Raw genomic sequence first — 20,599 nt, forward strand, 5'->3', positions numbered from 1 at the left:
AGGGCTAATAGCCAAAAAAGTCCATCAACTAGGGTTTAGGGTTTAGCGGCGCATGTATTAATAAAAAAAAAGCCCATTTGTTTATTTTTTTGGTTTGTAAAAAACACAAAAATATTAACATTCACAAAAGCCCAAAGAGAGGAAAAAAATGGAGCAGCAAAGACAATTAAACAAATGATTTTACCAATAACCAAATTTGGAAACCTGTCTCAATTCACCACAACACAACTACTCCTACTTAACTAAATGCTGCAGAAAAAGGCTTTATACTGTTTTCCATATCTAAAATCTAACACCAATCCCAAACTTATCATGTACATTTTTCCAGATCCCATAATCCAAGATAAAGAACTATCATCAATCATCCCTTGTTTATGTCTTGATTCCAAATGCCGGCCACCGGAGGTGATGAACTCTGAATTCTCATCCTATACACCTCCTCAAATCCAGGAGGAATGAGATCATGAGATTCCACTTTAACAATCGGTGATGGAATCTTGGCGACCGGAGCAACTGTTAGGCCGGGGGCAACTGACTCCGGCCAAGCCAAAGAAGCTGTAGGTTTTTTATTAACAGGAACATCTATTTTGTCGATTTCCATGTCAACCTCTCCACCGTCGTGCACGTGACCCTGGTCGTGATTCACCCCATCTGATGGTTGCACCGTCGGCTCAAGAACTCTATCCTCTGAGCACGTTGTGGCATTTGGTTTCAGACGGCGGAATACTCCCCAGAGGAAGTGCTTTCCCTGCCAACCTGGAACATGAATGTTTCTTGTGAAAAGTCAGGAGAGAACAAACTAATCAAACAAGACTGAGAGATATTCCCTTACTTCAAATCAAGGAAATAAAGATGTTCATATAATAAAGGGTCCATCACATCATTAATTAATTGCAGAATTGGCATTGAATCCTTCACAATCTGAGAGAATGTAACCAAGGATTCTAATACCACATCTCAATTTCAAGATTGGTGATATGGCAACTAACAGTTTTACAGCTGAAGTTGCATAACTAACTCCGTATGGCACGATATAGCATAAGTTGGATGCACGTCAATTAATGGTCTGTAAAAATATAATGACTTCACCCATGAGAAATGAGGCCTCACTTTGACAATTGGCATGCAGCAGTTTGGAGCTGAAAACCAACAGCTCAACATCTGCAATCTGTTTCCTCAATGCATAGTTTGTTGAAATTATTTGATCTGCCAGGAAGATATTACCCTCCTCCGAGCTGTCAATAAGTGAGGTGATCAGTAAGTTAATATCCAGAAACGAGAGCAGCAGTTGAAAGTCAAAAAATTTAACAACTTTTGATCTAGCCCACCTCTCTCCAGCTCCAGGAAAGAAATATAAACCAATGTCACTTCGATCTGGAATATAATCATTGAATAAGTTGTTCAAAATTGGTTTGGAAGGAACCAATTCGAAATGAAGCACTTGAGGCATTTTCTTGGAGATATCAAAGATCTTTTTATAAACTTGTAAAGGAGGATAAGCTCGAACGAGATGGTTTATTTCTTTCTGTGCATTATCATCCAGGATCCTGAAGCTTCCCCTGATAACCAGTAAGATAAAAAAGATTATGAAAAATATAGAAAATGAATATGTAGAGAAAATACAAAAATATTGAAATTTACTTCCACGAAGCTTCCAAAGCAGGGACCCTTAAGTCTTTCTCAGAATCAAGCAAATAAATTTCACTCGTATTCTCAGCACCAGAAGTGCTCCGATCAATAGCATTATCATGACCATCACCACCTGCAAAATAAATTCTTTCAAGTATTAAACATCACCCAAACATGATTCAGTTTTTCTATAGTCATAACCAAACGTAAACAATTAATACCCCAAGTATAGCATAGTGCCATGTTAAAGATAAGAGCAGACACTAAATGGTTATGCAGTTATCTCTACATTGCTCGTATTTCATATTTTGGTTTAATTGCCAAAAATAACACAAGTTTTGGCCAAATTTGCACGTTCACGTAAATGATTGCTCCTAATTGTTGCAATTACAACATCCCAAAAAATATTCAACAAAAGTTCTACAATGTATACCTTAAAATGATGTCGTTTTACTAATGAATTTGACATAATTTTCGTATGAAAAATTCGGGGATGCTATAAGTCCAATGTTTTAAAAGCAGTGTAAAATTGCAGATTTGAGTGAACAATGTGTCAGTTCCAACTGTTAGCCCTATCAATTATGCACAGGTCACATGTTCTGTTATCTTCAATATCATATACATCTTCGTAATGTTATCCACAAAGATTAGCATTTCGGGGGACTTATTTCTCTTTGCCATCAGGGTAAACATAAAACATGCACCATGCATTGCATGGTAGGGATGACATCATCACACTAAGATTTTGCATTATTCATGCCTTGTAACTGGTGGAAAAACTAAAACCTGGTGGCATATGCATGAATAACTTTGAGAACTACAAGTAAATCCATCGTTATTACTTTATCTTGCACTAAAATCTAACTGCCTATTTTCATTTTCCAAAGTTACAGGCTCGATCACAAGTTTCACTTCTTTTTACACCAGATTTTCACCTGCTATCTAAATTCTAAGGACAAGCTACAACAACTTTCAGTTAATATATTTTGAAAGAGTGAATTTCATGCAACCAACCGTATGTGAATATGAAGAAAAAGTACTCCCTCCGTCCCAAGGAAGATGACGATTTTATGCAATTATATTTTGTGTGTTAATAGGAGAGAGTAAAGTAAGAGATTAAGAGAGAGGGAATAAAGTAGAGATAAAGTTCCATTTTAAGTAATGGGTCATCTTGGTTGGGACAAACCAAAAAGGAAAATGGGTCATCTTCAATGGGACGGAGGGAGTACTTTACATTGATATGTAAAGAGTGTTAAAGCAAAATCCCACATATTCTTACTAATATGAAATGCAGCAGTATGGCAGTTGTATTTGTAAAACAGAAATCATGAAGCAAATGGGTGACATGCTGCTCTTACCTGAGATGGCTCTTGGAGAGGTTTTTTCTGATGGTAAAGATGACTGCTTCACTGCTCTTGTTGTCACAGGCAATTGAACATTATTTGGCTGTTCCTTCACCAAGTTTGTGTCTTTCAGGGCTTCAGAAGGTCGGAGACTGCTCGGTGATCTAAACCCTGCTGATAAAATGATAGAACCATCTTGAATATTGCATACCAATCATATGTTTTAGAACCAATTCTGTAACTCATTGCATTATACAGGTGACACAATTTATTCACACGAAATGCACTTTCACCAAAAAAAAGGAACATGAAGGAAATTCTAGCTGCAGGAAACCTGGTGATACTAGAATCCCTAGACCTGCAGCAATCCGCAGTTATTTTCATGTGATATACTCCGTTGTCATATCTAGGGTAACAAAAAGAATCAGTATTGCCTTTTGATAATGTTCGATCCAATGAGTTCAAGGATAATTATTGAATTGCTAAATAGTAAATGCTTAATCAGTTAATCCAATTGTCAGTGGAGCCAGAATGAAACAGACCATCTACAAGCATTCATGAAAATCAATAAAAACTTGTTAGTTTGCACAAATCATGTTACTTCAGAAACAGTACGATTATTTGTACAAATTACCTTACTTCATAAACATGTGATTATTTTTTCAACTGTAACATGCAGTAAAAAAGTGAAATCGACCTGTTTCAACAAGCAGTACAACAACCATCCACAACATCAACTTACACCCAAGCTTTTTCAGAAAACAGCAAGAGCTAGTATATCTAGAAAAGAAGACAGTTCAATCTTTGTTTCTCATGCAATATAAGTTAGTCTGCCTATGACTACTGACCTGTGAGGTTTGGCTTTCTATGGATCTCCACATTGGCAGGTCTTTGAGGCTTCAGTGACCGAAAAGGTCCCGGAGTGATATTTTGGAGAGATGAGAAATCTATAAATCTAGGCCTGATTGTTGAATCAAATTTATACTTCACACTATTGCGGCGAGGGGTTCTTTTGTGGAAAGCATTATAAGGTAGCTTCTGTCCTAATGGGAGCTTGATAGCTTCTTCGACAGTGAGGTATTTAGTCTTCCCAGTTGCAACAATTTTTTCCCAGTCACCCACACCCACCCTTGATTCATTTGGTAACTTTCTACTCTCTGCAGGCAGCTCACCACTTTTATTTACTACTGATGGGTTATGTACTCCTGACATGCATTCTTCACAATGCCAGTCGTTGACGTGCTCCTCAAGAAAAAATTTCATGCAATACCTGATATCAGGTCCGCTTTAGTGAAAAACTATTTACAGAACTCAAAAAAGAAAACATGATTTGATATCAAGTACGCTAGGTACACAAAAACATGCAAACAATGCCTGATTATTTTTAGCATTGAGTATCTCCCTTAAACTTCTGCTTCCATTCCCACTTCCAAAAAGCCAAGACATAAAACAAGAAAATTCATAAACAGAGATAAACTTAGTGAGCAACAGGGAGAGATATCTTACATATGCTCAGTGTTTCTTTTACATATTCTGCAAGTTATTAATGCGTCAGCAACCCCAATATCACCACAAATATCACAGCACTCCTGAAAATGGGAAAGCACACATAATATGCCTTATAAATATGACTTTCTTCCACATTCAATTACAACAGGTTTCTAATTCCTAATCATACAAGAAATAAGACATAAAACTGGAAAAACACTACCAAGGGCAACATTTAAGTAGAAGAGAAACGTAAATGGGAAAATGTGAAAACTGATGCCATATACTACAGGACATGTGGTTTTTGTAGCAAATGTATAGAACGTTATGAAAGAAAAGGAAAAAATATCTAGAGTTTAACAGGGTTAGCAAAAACACAAGTGAAAAAGTAAAGCCCTGAACTTAAGAATAAGATATCTAAGATGTTAGAATCAACTTTAGATTCTATTTCTATATGTACAAATAAAATTAACATTATAACAAAAGAGGATGGTGGAATTCCGTACAATCGTAAATGACCACATAGAGTACAATCTGTATGTTATGATGATAGAACTGCGATCAGCGAGTCAGAGATGACAACAATTGTACTCATCATTTAAACTTTCATGGAAACATGTTCTGACTATTATCATTCAGTAACAAGAATTTATCCATTTTTCGAGCCATATGCAGCAACATAAAGAGATGACAACAATTGTACTCATCATATTAATCACAAGTTACTGTATGGCCATACTGATTCGATTGGACAAAGATTAACCAAATGCTTGGAAGTTCAGCCAAGATAAAATATATACTAACAAACACTTTCAGTTTTCTACACTGAAAATTTAAATGTCTTAATTGGATTAAATTTAAAAATTAAATTCAGTCATGGGTTAGTCAAATCCTACACAGAAAGAATAATAGTAGTATCTGATTGAAAAATCAATTATATGTGTGTAGCATTTGAAGTAAATATCGAAAATAAAGCCCTCAGTAGCCTTTTCACGGTTGCCTCATATTCAAGCAGCAACGACGAGCCAATAACATAGATCATTATAAAATAATAAAAACAATTTTTATTTATTTAAAAGGTCAGAGAGAGAGAAACAATAATGTATTTTTATATAATATTGACCAAAAAGCTAGAAATTCCTGAAGATGGCGAAAACAAAGGGGATAAAAATTCATGATTCATCCTAAATCAGTACGTAAACCTCTAATGGATCATCTATTTGCACAAATTTCACCACTAAAATTCTCAAAATAGCAGCATTCTCAACCACATTCCTCCATAAATTCAAGGAAAATAGTAGCAACTGCAACTGCGACTGTAATAAAAATCAATATTTTAACCGATGCATGGGTCACAATTTTCGGTAGAGATTCTCCAATGCACAAAATAAATCACACTACGCAATTAAAAATTGAAGAAAGCACAATAACGTGGTTGTAGGTAGGGTTTCCTCACCATGTGGTGGGCCTAAAATGTTGGAAAGTCGGCAAAATAATGTGTTGTTGAGAGAGTAACTCTTTTCCTCCAACTCTACTCTAAAATCGCCTCTTCCTTTTCCTCCAACTCTTGTTTAAAAAATGTGTTGTATGCTAGGCTACAGTCTCTGTGGATGCAGTGGCAGAGTTCGTGAGAACAGGGGAGACTTGATTTGGAAGAAGAAGTCGAATCTTTTTTTTACCATTTTTGGTAATTTTACATTTATTGGGCAGAAAAAAGTCATAAAATCAGAAAAAATATGATAAAAAAATAGAATCCTGAAATTTAAAGTTGTTTGCATTTATTCTATAATAATAAAATTCGATTGCTTCCATACGATATATTGTTGATGTTTTTTGATTAAACGGTATTGTTTTCACTTTCATGATAAATTGTTTAATTCATTGGGTGACGTTTAGATGTAGTTTCAGGTTTCATATTAATACAGTTTTATTAACAAAAAGTAGTTATAAAATAATAATAGTACTAATTGTTAACAAATCCAATTTCAATATTTTTCCGCCTAGTTTTCAAAATTGTTGAATATATTAGAATTTAATTACTATTTGTGATTTTTTTTTTCAATTTAGCCTTTTTATGTATTCCTTCAAGTTTCAACCAATGTTAGAAAATGACAAAGATATTTAACTAATCTCAAGTAGCACCGATGCAAGAATAAAGAGGGTCTTAACGAATTAATCTAGTGGAATTGTTACAAAATTTGGGTCATTTATATCAACTGTTATAAAATGAGATTTTAATTACAATATCCATTTATTGGTAGATCTGAGGAGTCTCATTCTTGGATGACTTGCTTTATTAGTTGCTTATTATCGTCACACGATTAATTATATAAGAAAAAATTTGCAAAGAATACAATCTATCTATACATATAGTACAAAACTATAAAACTGGATTTGATTAGTCACATAAAGCTACTGAATTAAATTATAGCCCTTTCCTCTACAATCATCATAACTTTTACATTCCTATATAAATAAATCTTTACACTCGTCCCAACAATAAGTACTCCCTTCATTTACGAAAAAATATCTCATTTTACTATTCAATTAAAAAAAAAACACAATGACTTTCATAGCGAAGCTCATTGCAGTTCTCCTTGCCGCAATAATAGCATCACCCCTCGCAATCTCCACAAGAAAAGTAAAGTGGGGTTCGAGCCTAGCAGTGCGGCTGAGAGTGGCGGAAGAGGAGGGGCCTAGCACGTGCTGGGAAGCGCTATCAGAGCTTCACTCTTGTATGGGAGAAGTGGTCATGTTCTTCCTCAATGGCGAGACCGCGCTTGGAGCCAGCTGTTGTAACGCTATAAGAGTGATCGAGCATCAGTGCTGGCCCTCCATGCTCGGAACACTCGACATCACTACTCAAGAAGGAGACGTTCTCCGCGGCTACTGCGACGCTGCCACCAATGGTGGCGGTGGTGCGGCTCCTCCTCCGCGTGCATCCACTGTCGAACAATGCTATAGTTTCCCGCGCTTGCAACATTGAATTGTAATCTTTATAATCTATGTCACATTATTAATTAAGTGGTTAATAAAACGTTGCATGTCTCATTTTAACGCTTTCTTAATTGAACTCACACGTTCAAAAGTGCAATCTTAATTGGTCATAATTATACTTAAATTGAATTAAATTATAATCAAGATTTAGTTAATCCGTGTTTACAAATGATTAAATTTTATTTGTAGATTGCAAAGTTTTAAATAGTAATTAAACCATAATTTGTCCTGATCTAATTAGCAACTTACTTCAAAAATATTGTTTTTCTTACGCCATTCCATGATTTTATTTTTTATCAGCTTTGCCCCTCTCGTGTTTCAATGATCAATGACTCTAATCGAGATTTATGGATTTAATTACGACACCAAGTTAAATGTTTAAGAGCAAGCAAATGAAGTGTGTGTGAGTTGGCGGTAGAGTGGCCGGGTTCGAGTCCATCGTGACGTGACATATTCTTTAAATTAATATCCATTTTTTAATAAAAGCAATCAAATGAAAATTGAGAAAATTGAATGACCAAATATGTTTTCTTAGTCAAAGCCAGATATATAAGATGGATCATGGATCGCTTTCAATCGACTACGACTTTACATTAAAGGAAACATAAATCAAAATCGAATATTTTAATTCAGGAAAGCATAGCACAATTTTTCCTTTCAGGAAGCCTAATTTTTATTAGTACTACATTTGTGCATATTATCCAAAATGTGGAGCTGGTGTTTAGTCTATTGAATAATGCATCTCCAGATAATAAAAAAACCTTTAAAATACACTCTTAAAAAGGATTAAGCTGAAATGACTATTTGAGTTAAAAATATTAAATTAATATTTTCTATCTGTATAATAAATACTACTTCTCATGTTCTTCAATAGAGGGTTTCACTTTTGGAATATTTCATCAGAGTCATTTCTATTTGGCAACAAATACTTTACATTATGCTTATAGGTTTCATAGAGGAATTCAAGCACGGCCTATGTTAGTTACCATAAAAAAAATACTACTTTAGTATATTATTTAATTATTATGTAATTTAATTTAATTTAATTTAATTTAATTTAATTTAATTTAATTTAATTTAATACTTTATTCTACGTTCGGCTTTATTATTTACACTTAATACAATATAAACACTATCTTTCTAATGCTAAAAGAGACGAATCTACTTTATTAAAAAGAAATGCACCACCACTTTATTCGACAAAGTACTAGTATTACTCAATTTATTTTCCCCTACGTGGTATGTCACTCATCACTCATCACTCATCACTCATCAATTGGCCATCCCAAGGAAGGAAACCACATGTGATATATCTCTATCTCTCCTCTATTTATTATCCTATAAAGGAATGTCATTTATCATCATTTCTAATTTTTTTAATACTCCAATCATATTAAAAGAAAAATTATTTACTAAAATATAGATAATTTTGTAAACCTAAATAAATAATGATCAGTTTTGTTATATTTTTAAATTCAGAAAAATATATTCTTCTATGTACGTATTACTCCCTCCATCCGTCATTTAAAGACATACTTTGAACCGGCATGAGTTTTAATAAATTTTTGACATGGCACATTTTGAATGCAAGCTCATTTATCCTTTATCAAATGTCTATTTTTTTTATTTGGGATCATAATAATATAAAAAAATAATAATTGTTTCCTATAAAATTAGAATTTGAGTCTTCAATTTTAAATTTAACATAGATGTAAAATTGAATTTCAATTTTTATATCTCCCAATTCCATAATTTGAAATCTATATTAAAAGTAAATAATTAGAATTTTCAAATTGTTATAAAACTGGACACCTCCACACATTGCACACACAAAATGCGCACGCACGCACACACTTTGTATCAATTAGTATAACATTTTCATTGTGTATCGAACAGACCGTAAAAACATTGCAATGAATGCATAAAATCATTGCAACGATTATGAGACTAAAGGATTATGTTTGATAAAAGTATATAATCACGCCAATGAAAGCATATATAACATCTTAAGACAGAAATATATAAATAGGGTTGCTAAAACATGAGTATGAATTTATCAGAAGCTCTTATGCAACATAAAAATCATCCAAACTAAAGTTTCAAGTAATTTATTAAGAGAATTGTTGCTTAACTCAACAACTCATCAAACCCCTTTGATGTTCAAGTTCCAACTCCCATCAGCTTCATCTACTCTTCTTAGTTTGACGATCTTTTTGCCTCTGAGAGTAGAAACATATAAATCTTGAGTGATAATAACACGATAAGTTTCTACGCATACATACGATCAATCAAAGAAATCTGAAAGCATACCTCAAGATTTACGTCTTCACCCGAGTGTGTTGTTGGGTCAAATGGTTTACTATCAAAGGCTATTATGTTCGAGAGTTCAGTTGTTGCCATCTGCGAATATGAAGTGGAGTGGTCATTGTTAGTATATTGAGCTGATCAAGATCAAGGCTTATGCGCACGGTAAAGCTGCAGACTGCGGTGGGGCGGCAGCTTGATCAAGGAACAAAAGGGAAGACAGCTTGAAGAAATGCAACTTGATCAAGGGAAAGAAAGAAGGCATTTTCAGAAACAAGCCGTTGTGCTCAAACCGAAAGTTACCGTTGAATTTGCGATTACAACAAAATTTGGAAAGACGTTGAGCTGGATTGATCGAGCCTAATTCCTTTAAGTAGCGACAATGCTTCCACTCATAAGAGGTGAGAAGAAAAAGAACAACAGAATTCAAGAGAGATGGAGAGAAGTTTCCAACTGTGCATTTGTGCTCTCGAAGCAAGCCGACTTCGAGCGAGTTGAGAGGGTTCTTTACTTGTAATTCTCCGAGAGAATTGAGTGTTATTGTAAACCTTTCCTTGAGTGATCAATAAACACATATACTAGTTTTCTGCCCGTGGATGTAGGCCTAGAGCCGAACCACATAATTGTTGCGTTTTCATTTCTTGTTGCGGTTCATTCAATCAATCAATCAATCGATCCTCACAACTTCGCGACCTAAGTCTTCACAGTCATAGTTTCATGTTATATATATGCAGATCAAAGGTAATCCACATGCATGAAGTATACATGATAGAGTAGAAGGAATACTAACAAAGAGCAACCAATATGAACGATTGTGAATAAGACTATGAAGAAGTCCTGCCCAGCATTAAGCGACACTCTTCCAATAAATCCACAACATACACACACACACTTGCACACACACACACACATATACACACATTTGCACACACAGACACATACACATACCTGCACACACTGGCACGTAACACACACATGTACACACCTGCACACACACACTCAGAACACACCCCTGCACGTACACACACATGTACACCAAATAATAGAAACAGTCACAAGAAAGACAAACTATTCAAAAGTGGAGGATTTGAGCGAAAGACATTGAGCTACTAGTCTCTTTACCGATCCCTCCAGCCTCGTCATTAAACTCAGCTCCACCTTCAGTTTTGACACCATGTCTGAATGTGCTTTTATTATCAGACATAGGCCCTCCTTCATTACAGTTACATGTGCTTCCGCCCTCATGATGTAACTCTGCACCACTTCCAATTTTGATCCCTTCTTCGGGTGTTGTTTGCGTATGGTGCTCAAACCCTCCATCGCTAGACCTTGAGCATATGGCACCCTCATTTAACTGAAGACCACCATCAATTTCTACCAGTTGACTGTATATGGCATCATTAGCATGTTCAGTTCCTCCATCCCTTTCATCCTGAAGTGAAATGTCAAACACATAAATTAAACAAATGAAGGAGAAACTATAAAACTATTACAGGAGAAAAAGGACAATAAGGAAAGTTTGTAAATAAAGCACAAGTGCACAACATGATGATAAATTGTTTGAAACAGTATTTGAAAATTTAACACGTTTATTCAACAAAGTAGTATTTCTCAATTTATGTTCCTCTACATGGTATGTCTCTCATCACTTCATCAGTGTATGATTGGCCATCTAAAGGAAGGAAACCACATGTGATGTGTCTGTCTCCATCTCTCATCTATTTATTATCCTATAAAGGAATGTCATTTGTCATAATTTCTAATTTTTTAATATTCCTATCATATTAAAAGAAAAATTATTTACTAAAATATAGATAATTTTGTAAACCTAAATAAATAAAGATCAGTTTTATTATATTTTTATATTCAGAAAAAATATCTTTTTATGTGTATGTATTATACTCCCTCCATCCGTCATTTAGAGACATACTGACTCGACATGAGTTTTAATAAATTTTTGACATGGCTGCAAGCTCATTTATCCTTTATCAAATGTCTATTTTTTAATTTGGGATCATAATATTATGAAAAAATAATAATTTTTTCCTATAAAATTAGAATTTGAGTCTTCAATTTTAAATTTAATATTTGGTATATTAAAATATTTGGATGTAAAATTGAATTACAATTTTAATATCTCCCAGTTCCATAATTTGAATTCAATATTAAAAGTAAATAATTAGAATTTTCAAATAGTTATAAAACACCTCCACACATTGCACACACAAACACTACACACAAAATGCGCACGCGCACGCGCACGCTTATATCAATTACCATTAACATTTTCATTGTGTATCGACGGACCCTAAAAACATTGCATTGAATGCATAACTAAAGGATTATCTTTGATAAAGATATATAATCACGCCAATGAAAGCATATATAACATCTTAAGACCGAAATATATAAATAGGTTTGCTAAAACATCAGTCATCAATTTATCAGAAGCTCTTATGCAACAGAAAAATCATCCAAACTAAAGTTTCAAGTAAATTTATTAAGAGAATTGTTCCTTACCTCAGCAACTCATCAAACCCCTTTCATGTTCAAGTTCCAACTCCCCTCAGCTTTATCCGCGTCTTGGCCTACGCTTCTTAGTTTGACGATCTTTCTGCCTCTGAGAGTAGAAACATATATATCTTGAGTAATAATAACACGATAAGTTTCTACACATACATACGATCAATCAAAGAAATCTGAAAGCATACCTCAAGATTTATGTCTCCTGCTTCGCTGGGCCACATGTGCTCATCAGATACCTCCTCAGGGTTGTTGTGATTGGATGTCATTTCCTTGTCATTACTCTTCTGGTTAAGTGAGAGATTGTCTTCAGTTGCTTTTAGACCATCCTAGTGGAATTTGTAAAATTGATTCAACAACGTCGTAAAAATGTGGGATTCGTATAAGCAAACTACCTGCTGAAATTGCTCTGTTTCAGGCTTAGGTGTGGTCTCCCGATCACCATGAACAGTCGAACTATCGGGATCAGAAACTACGGAAGATGAAGCAACCTTTTCCGATTTAGAGAAGCTTACCAGAGACCGGTAGATCCCCTGTATAGTTGACCCAAAATAATGAGGACAGGGATTGAGCCCCGAGAACAACTATTATGGTAAACGTGCGTGCGGTTATAAATGGACGATGGAGGGCTACTATTTGGTATATGAAGCATGCAAAAATGAATGATTTATGACACCTCATGCCAGAAGAAAGAATGTGATAGGATCTTTTGTGCGACTTCCTCCGTGACGTCAAATGCTTTTTTCCCAATTAACAGCTGGAAGCTCCCATCCGACCAATTCACAATGCGTGCATTGCTTTCAAGCTGCACGAGATTAGGTTCAGATTCGAGAAAACATGATTTATTGGCCAAGTTGAAGGACAGAATCACACTTACAGAGATTGTTCCATCAGAGTTTACGACATTTCTCCATTGAACGATATTGGTTGATGGGATAAACCTTTCAGATCCGGAAGCGTCTGTTATATAAATATCCTCACCCGAGTATGTTGTTGGGTCAAATGGTTTACTATCAAATGCAATTATGTTTGAGAGTTCAGTTGTTGCCATCTGCGAATATGAAGTGGGGTGGTCATAGTCTCATGTTATATATATGCAGATAAAAAGGTAATCTACATGCATGAAGTATACATGAGAGAGTAGAAGGAATACTAACAAAGAGAAACCAATATGAACGATTGTGAATAATACTATGAAGAAGTCCTACCCAGCATTAAGCCACTCTTCCAATAAATCCACAACATACACACACACACTTGCACAGACATACACACACACACACCTGCACACACATACACACACACACACCTGCACGCACACGCACATAACACACACATGTACACACCTGCACACACACACACTCAGAACACACCCCTGCACATACACACACCTGCTCACACACACAACACATACCTTCACACACACTCTGCATAATTTCTTTGAATTCAACTTTATATCAATTATATCATTTTACCAAATAAGGGATTTGGAATTGAAATTCAATTCCGTGGGATTCTAATTCCAATTCAATTCTAATTCGATGTACCGAATGAACCCTAATTCTTTTGTTTAAGATTATTAATATCCACTTTGGTTGGCCAAGTAGTAATACAGTCATGGAACGAGCTCCACAAGCAACTACTTGCTTCTTATCTTCACTTTGCCATATTATTAATCTAGATTACCAGAAAAGCATATTATACCTACACATAAAACTCTTTAAACATTCAATATCCAAATAATGTGTGACTGACATTTCATCCGCCCCTGTTGGAGACGCCATGGAAGAGTTTGCTGTACACATATAAGCTTTTTAAACATCATGTCTTAATGATATACGGCCATTACAAACATTAGGCCTTGATGAGACTTACAAGTGGAAGAAAGAGTCATATGTTTCTAGATTCATAAAGCTATAAGGATAAGGTTTATATGATCAAATAAAAGACACGCTAAAATCAATTCGTATAGTTCATTGGGGAACTTTAGAGAGAAGTGTGAACATCACGAGGAATCAAATGAGGCGATTAATCTACATCCAAAACCACTTGAAACCAATATAAGAAACTAATCTGAATCAAGCATCTGAGTACATTTTGAAGAATTCTAAAAAACAGAAGCAGGATAACAAACAGGTCTGACCAAAATAAGAAAATAATGAGTAGGCAATAAAGTAGTCCACAGAAAAAATCATGAAAGGCAACATCAGAATGCATCTCAATTCAGCTCTGGAATATTGTATTCAGGACACCAATCACAAGCATTATTTGCATCATGACCGAAACCAAAACCCTCCTACTCTAAATAACCAGCTTTATAAACCATGGAAACTACTAAAATTTGAGAACAAGCATATAAAATGACTTTGCAAGTAATAATATTTACTTACACTAAAATGCAACAAGACATCAATCAATCGTCACATTGTAAAGATATATTTCATTTTTGTTTTCATCAACAAATGAGGCTCAAAAATGCTAATTTCTTAAGTGTGACCAAAACCTTCTATTTATTTGTGACAACCTCCTAATAATTGGATAAAGACTCATATATGTATCAACAGCTAAAATATTAAAAAATGCATATGGTCTGGCAAAAGCAACAAGGGAGGTAACCTGAGATGGGTGAGCAAGTGGAGTGCGGTTTGGAAACTCCACCACCAGCAACCTACCGATTGACTGCTCCTCTGGTTTATCCTTTGACTCCCCCTCTGGTTTATCCTCGGCCTTTTCTTCTTCTTCTTTGGGGCCAAATTGTGTATGTTCACTTGATACAGTACCTTCAGACTCCAGATCTCCCTCATAACTTAATTTGTGTTCAGGAGATATCTATGTTGGCACAAGAAACATTATAAGTACTTTCTGAATCAATTGGTGGCCAACAACCAGAAAACTAAATAATCATTATAGTGTCTCAGTTCTCACGGAATTGTTTTTCCCTTGATCAGTGCCAAACTCAGCTTCATATTGTCCTGGTTCCTCATCTGAATCCCCAAAAAGAGCACGCATTACATCTGCAATTCGAGCTTGATCCTTTCCATTCTCAGTCTTTAATAACCTAACGTCATAACATAAATTGTCAGAGCTAGATGGATAAGCAAAAAAAGATGCAAAAGAAAAACACTAAAATATGAATAAGAGAAATATTGCAATGATAAATTGCAATCTACAGCCCTGTAAAATTATCAAGTCGGTGATACATCAACAACTCAAATAGAAGGCATAAGTGCTCTCAAAAGGGTCTCAGAACACTTATTGTTTGCCAGCCTATCATTTGCCTGCCTATCAAACAAATACTTCAATATGTAAAGCACAACTCAACTAATTTGGACAACTTGGGTTCAGAACTATGACAAACTAATTGACAGTCACCATGTCTTAGGTGGGCTAGCCAGCTGAACTAGGCTTACCATATATCCAGCCAAGAATTAATGGGTGTTTACTTTCCTAGATATACTAATCTAGGGATTGATAACTACACTGACCAATTGTAGGTAAAAAACAATAAGATTAGCAGGATCTTCGCCAAAATTCATAAGAATCAGAAACAAACTGAAATTCAAGGAAACTGGAAGCATACAAAATACTTCATGGTACTAAAAGATAATTAATCGAACATCTATATATTCAAGTTCAAACTAACTAATGCACACCAAATAATAGAAACAGTCACAAGAAAGACAAACTATTCAAAAGTGGAGGGTTTGAGCAAAATACATTGAGCTACTAGTCTCTTTATCGATCCCTCCAGCCTCGTCACTAAACTCAGCTCCACCTTCAGTTTTGACCCTATGTCTGAATGTGCTTTTATTATCAGACATAGGCCCTCCTTCATCACAGTTACATGTGCTTCCTCCCTCATGATGTAACTTTGCACCACCTTCTGGTGTTGTTTGCGTATGGTGCTCAAACCCTCCATTGCTAGACCTTGAGCTTATGGCATCCTCATTTAACTGAAGACCACCATCAATTACAACCAGTGGACTGGATATGGCATCATTAGCATGTTCAGTTCCTTCGTCCCTTTCAACCTGAAGTGAAATGTCGAACACATAAACTAAACAAATGAAGGAGAAACTATAAAACTATTACAGGAGAAAAAGGACAATAAGGAAAGTTTATAAATAAAGCACAAGTGCACAACATGATGATACAGTGTCTGAAACAGTATCTGGAAATTTAACAAGGTGTAGAAGCAACAAACATATGAAAAACCAGGAGAATCATCTATACTTCATTTGCTTCCCTAGTTTGTTCTGATGTCAATCAATCTTCCAACAGGTTTTTAAAGTTAACCAAGAAGCATTAAGCATAAAATAATTATGGCTCATTTCCTTCATCGCCTGTACTCTTCCTATAAAATATGAAATCCATATGCATCATCTGTGACGATTCTCAACTGGACCAGATCATGCAAGAGTTGGACCTTGATGAGGAAGGAACTCAATCCAACTAGTACAACCCAAAATTAGTTCAGCAATCACAAAGAGATATTCCTACTACTAAATGAGTAATTTTAGAAATAAAAGTATTCAACAGGTTTATTGAGGGCCTGAGGCCACTGAATTTTCATTTAAGAGCTACTCATAAAACCAGAGAACCATTCTCCAATATATTTAAATTAAAATAGCATAAGGAAAATAACTAAACCCTAGGTTCCTATTTCAATCTCAATCCAAAAAGGAAAAACTATCGGTGGGTGACAGTCACCATCTAGCATACACAAAGAAATAATTATGAGTTCAAACATAGGACATTCAATTTTCAGATATTTTTTAATACCACGTGCACAAAAGCATTAGAGACTACAACCCAGAGCAAAACAATATTGCAAGAAGGTAGGCCATAAGGAAGCCATCATTACATTTAAGTTGGGCCCTCATGCCAATCACCTTCCTGATGTTGGATTGCAGGCAAAAAGCTGTCTAGAACATATATGAATGATATAAAATAAAAGGTTTACTTACATATTCTCTATAATTGTACATTCAGAATTTTTTATGCATGCGTTAATATAAACACATGTAAATTTATCCCCCCAAAAATTCTTAATTTTTTTGTTGCCATTTAGACGAGTCTCGATCTGAAAATCAAAAACTAAATAAATGCATTCCAATCGACAAATTTTCGTTAGATCTTCTGAATTGGGCCGTACAGACTCATTAAAAACATGTTATTAGCTAAAAGCCTAAAAGGGAAAATAAGACGAATAAATCTTACAGGGTTAAATTCAGGCTGGTGGTTCATTTCATGGCTTGATGCAGACTCCTCCTCGGATAGATAGCCAAATAGATTTTGCAAGATTTGCTCTCTATTCATTTTTTATATAATGCTACCCTTAAGTGAGATGGAGGGAGGGAATTGGTACTTACCCTGAGAGAGAGACTCTGAGTGTATGGACTTTAAAATGAATTCTGTATCTAAATGTTCTGTGGCGGAGTTATTTAGAATGAAAGTTCAGATATGCTTTCCATAAAGTAAAATGGCGTTACGAGTAACTTTTTCTGTTGATTATTATTTTGGAGTTTCTTGGAGACCAGTAAGTAAAATCGTGAAGAAGGAGAAAACAATGGCAAGAAGTAATAAATGCAAGGAGATGTTTTGACACCATATTAATATGATCCTAAGTGTCTCTTAAATGATTTCACGAGTAACACATACGATTATCACCAACGACCTGTGTCCTTAATTGTACAATTGACACTAACACATACGATTGTCACTAAAGATTGTGGCCTTAATTGTACAATTGACACCATATTAACACAAGTTTTACAATTTTTCACCTAAGACAGTGGCCTTAATTGTACAAAATTACAAATGGATGTGGTCATAGCTGTTTTAGTAAATCTTGGTGGTACTCCCCCCCCCCCCCTCTCCACCACCGTTGTTACCCACATCATACTGTATCTGCTTTCAAGATCAACACAATTGTTTTTCTTCTGAACTTACCATGCCTCTAAAGACTACCATCATGCTTGTTATGTAATAGCTGATCCTTTACTGAGCACAGATTGTTACTAAGTGAAATATAATTAGCTCTCTGGAGAAATTTTTTTAAGCAATAAATGTAGAGCAGATTACTTTATATCTTCAAGGATCGTCTCAATCCTTTACTTTGACTTGAATTTTTAAGACTTCATGGACAGCAGCAAAGAACCACCCAGATAAATATCATGATAATTTTAATAAAAGCCTCTATTTTTGCTTATATTTTGTTACAACAAAGGTCAACCAGAACTTTTTTTGTCAGGTTCAACTATAGTCCAGCAATCTAATACATTCACCACTTTCACTCAGAACTCTTGGTCAGGTCGGATACATATAACATGCAAAAGATTGCCTAGTGATGCTGAATTCTGATCCACTTAGTTGGATGATTGCGCAACATGATTTTCCAAAGTAGGAAAAATATTAACAAATGAAACAGCTCACATCAGAAGATTCTATGCAAGGAGAGGCATTCCATTTTATATGAAAACATAGTCAAGTTGAAATCTAAGACAGTGAAAACCATCATAGATGCTTCTGCTCATAGTTTCAAATTCATTTACCATTTCTTTGAGTTTAGCTTTTAGTACCAACAATGAATTATTATCAAGAAGCAACTCAGCATATTCCGATTCTATAATTTCAAAAAGATGCTTATATATGGAAATTGCACACTGGATAATTCAACAATATTACTCGAAGGCAAGGAAAAACCACGTATCACAAACATGAATAATAAAGCGACAATGCCACAGCAAAGATATTCTCAAATATACTCCACATGATAGACTTACCACCATTGGAAAGGAAAATGCTCGGTAATTTTGTCTCTGTAATCTAAAGCATTGAATATATAAGGAAATCCAAGAACAAAACCCAAACAGATTGCTATCCTAGCACTGTATGTAAATTTCTTGCTTATATAGTCTTATATTTCAATTATATGGCAAATTTTTTATAATTACCCTAGCCAGACTACCCATGAAGTCAGATAGTCACCGGTCCAACCATAAAGACACTCAAACAGAGCATTTGGCTTATTAAATACATAAACCAAAAGCCTATCTGGATGAATGATTCAGCTAGATCACCTTCTAATCTCCAAATCTCTCTCATGTTTGATCCTATGATAATATTATAGATTCCTATTTACCTGTAACAACCTTTTCCAGATTCAGCTAGATCACCTTCTACAGCAAATATGTTACCACAGAAGCATACTACTCAAGTTTACCTAGGTCAGCATTACATCGAAATAATTGTAATCAAATCATCCTCAAATTAGATCAATAAGTAAACATCAAATTAGTAAAACGAACTGGCTCTCGGAAACAAGTAACAATACCTGAAGAAGGCGTCAATACACGAGATTTTAAGCAACGGTTTCTCATTTTCTCCCAAATTGCAGAGTTCTGATTCATTATTCACACAAACCGAAAATTAAGCTCTCGTACTCGATGATCTTCTCAGAATACCAAAAATTAATTTTCAGAGTATGAATGCAGCTGCGATAAAGAGGGCTGGAGTCTGGAGTAGATGAAATGAAAAGAATGTGGGCGTCTCTCAGAAGTTAGATCATCTTGATAAAAGGCTATTGAAATGAAATTCGATATATTAAGTTAGTTCCTTTTGACTGTACTCATAAATTACATACTTAAGGGGTTGTGGAAATAATACTATTTCAAACATATAACCGCATTGTGCAGGACGGAGGGAGTATGTTAGTGGGGTCCGGCCGTTGAGCACGTTGTGCTCTTACATTTACATTAACCACACCATGCTTTTATATTTACGTTGAACCCACTGTGCTCTCATGCTCAGGCATTGCCCAATTAGAGCTCGTTGCAATCATCACATCATTCTCCATACTCCTATATGACATTCTCCTTAATTTTTCAATTATTTTTTTTTTATGTATATCTTTAATTTTTTTATTTAAGTATTACTATAATTTTGTTGTTTTATTGAAATTTTAAGTGTTTCTTTATTTATTTACTATTCCCTCCATCAGCGAATAGGAGTCCCGTTTTTCCATTTTAGCCCGTCCGCGAATATGAGTCTCGCTTCAATTTTACCATAAATGATAATAGAGTCTCGTATTCCACTAACTCATTTCACTCACATTTAATTTAAAACAAGTGAGATCCATATTTCACTAATTTTTTTCATTCATTTTTCTTAACATTTCTTAAAACTCGTGTCACCAAGAAATGAGACTCCTAATGGCAGACGAAGGGAGTATTTAATTGAAAATTGTAAATAAGAAAGAATCATTAAAATGGAAACATATGTGAGACTACTATACAATGAAGTGCAATATTTTA

At 34.9% G+C, this 20,599-nt stretch overlaps 3 protein-coding genes across 9 annotated transcripts; 1 reads left to right on the forward strand and 2 right to left on the reverse strand.

The window, feature by feature from the left end:
• Positions 1 to 166: 166 nt before the first annotated feature.
• On the reverse strand, positions 167 to 6,079 carry LOC121747816. 3 transcript variants are annotated; one of them, XM_042141940.1, is made up of 8 exons: positions 5,917 to 6,079; positions 4,479 to 4,561; positions 3,821 to 4,242; positions 2,988 to 3,146; positions 1,642 to 1,762; positions 1,329 to 1,559; positions 1,111 to 1,235; positions 167 to 756 (listed from the first exon to the last, which is right to left on the reverse strand). In XM_042141940.1, exons 1-8 carry the CDS (start codon positions 5,917 to 5,919, stop codon positions 362 to 364), a joined length of 1,539 nt encoding a protein of 512 aa, XP_041997874.1. In that variant the 5' UTR covers positions 5,920 to 6,079; the 3' UTR covers positions 167 to 361. The 3 variants fall into 3 exon arrangements, with proteins under 3 accessions (XP_041997874.1, XP_041997873.1, XP_041997872.1); XM_042141939.1 differs by lacking the exon at positions 5,917 to 6,079 and adding an exon at positions 4,684 to 5,887 and having other exon boundaries at positions 2,988 to 3,143; XM_042141938.1 differs by lacking the exon at positions 5,917 to 6,079 and adding an exon at positions 4,684 to 5,885.
• A 910-nt stretch (positions 6,080 to 6,989) lies between these two features.
• Positions 6,990 to 7,517, forward strand: LOC121747821 (egg cell-secreted protein 1.2-like). The gene has a single exon (XM_042141946.1). It carries the CDS (start codon positions 7,024 to 7,026, stop codon positions 7,444 to 7,446), a length of 423 nt encoding a protein of 140 aa, XP_041997880.1. The 5' UTR covers positions 6,990 to 7,023; the 3' UTR covers positions 7,447 to 7,517.
• A 1,939-nt stretch (positions 7,518 to 9,456) lies between these two features.
• LOC121747299 (protein LEO1 homolog) lies at positions 9,457 to 19,878 on the reverse strand. Of its 5 annotated transcripts, none has more exons than XM_042141311.1 (12): positions 17,505 to 17,636; positions 16,002 to 16,315; positions 15,210 to 15,342; positions 14,901 to 15,113; positions 13,162 to 13,335; positions 12,961 to 13,089; positions 12,680 to 12,817; positions 12,473 to 12,613; positions 12,282 to 12,381; positions 10,884 to 11,193; positions 9,768 to 9,857; positions 9,457 to 9,676 (listed from the first exon to the last, which is right to left on the reverse strand). In XM_042141311.1, exons 1-9 carry the CDS (start codon positions 17,601 to 17,603, stop codon positions 12,334 to 12,336), a joined length of 1,389 nt encoding a protein of 462 aa, XP_041997245.1. In that variant the 5' UTR covers positions 17,604 to 17,636; the 3' UTR covers positions 9,457 to 9,676; positions 9,768 to 9,857; positions 10,884 to 11,193; positions 12,282 to 12,333. The 5 variants fall into 5 exon arrangements, with proteins under 5 accessions (XP_041997245.1, XP_041997243.1, XP_041997247.1 ...); XM_042141309.1 differs by having other exon boundaries at positions 10,065 to 11,193; XM_042141313.1 differs by lacking the exon at positions 17,505 to 17,636 and adding an exon at positions 19,621 to 19,878 and having other exon boundaries at positions 9,768 to 11,193.
• Positions 19,879 to 20,599: the final 721 nt, after the last annotated feature.

This window comes from Salvia splendens, chromosome 9 (assembly GCF_004379255.2).
Source record: "Salvia splendens isolate huo1 chromosome 9, SspV2, whole genome shotgun sequence".
In the NCBI taxonomy this organism is placed as follows: Eukaryota; Viridiplantae; Streptophyta; class Magnoliopsida; order Lamiales; family Lamiaceae; genus Salvia; species Salvia splendens.

What these genes read in the sequence shown, in the direction of transcription:
- LOC121747299 (XM_042141311.1), bottom strand. Translation starts at nt 17,603, where the DNA reads ATGAATAGAGAGCAAATCTTGCAAAATCTATTTGGCTATCTATCCGAG. An exon ending in CACTTGCTCACCCATCTCAG is followed by an intron (nt 13,336 to 14,900) that starts GTTACCTCCCTT and finishes TCATATTCGCAG; the next exon opens with ATGGCAACAACTGAACTCTC. An exon ending in ACTCTGATGGAACAATCTCT is followed by an intron (nt 13,090 to 13,161) that starts GTAAGTGTGATT and finishes AATCTCGTGCAG; the next exon opens with CTTGAAAGCAATGCACGCAT.
- LOC121747821 (XM_042141946.1), top strand. Translation starts at nt 7,024, where the DNA reads ATGACTTTCATAGCGAAGCTCATTGCAGTTCTCCTTGCCGCAATAATA.
- LOC121747816 (XM_042141938.1), bottom strand. An exon ending in AAAAGAAACACTGAGCATAT is followed by an intron (nt 4,243 to 4,478) that starts GTAAGATATCTC and finishes ACCTGATATCAG; the next exon opens with GTATTGCATGAAATTTTTTC. An exon ending in GCTGCATGCCAATTGTCAAA is followed by an intron (nt 757 to 1,110) that starts GTGAGGCCTCAT and finishes TTCATGTTCCAG; the next exon opens with GTTGGCAGGGAAAGCACTTC.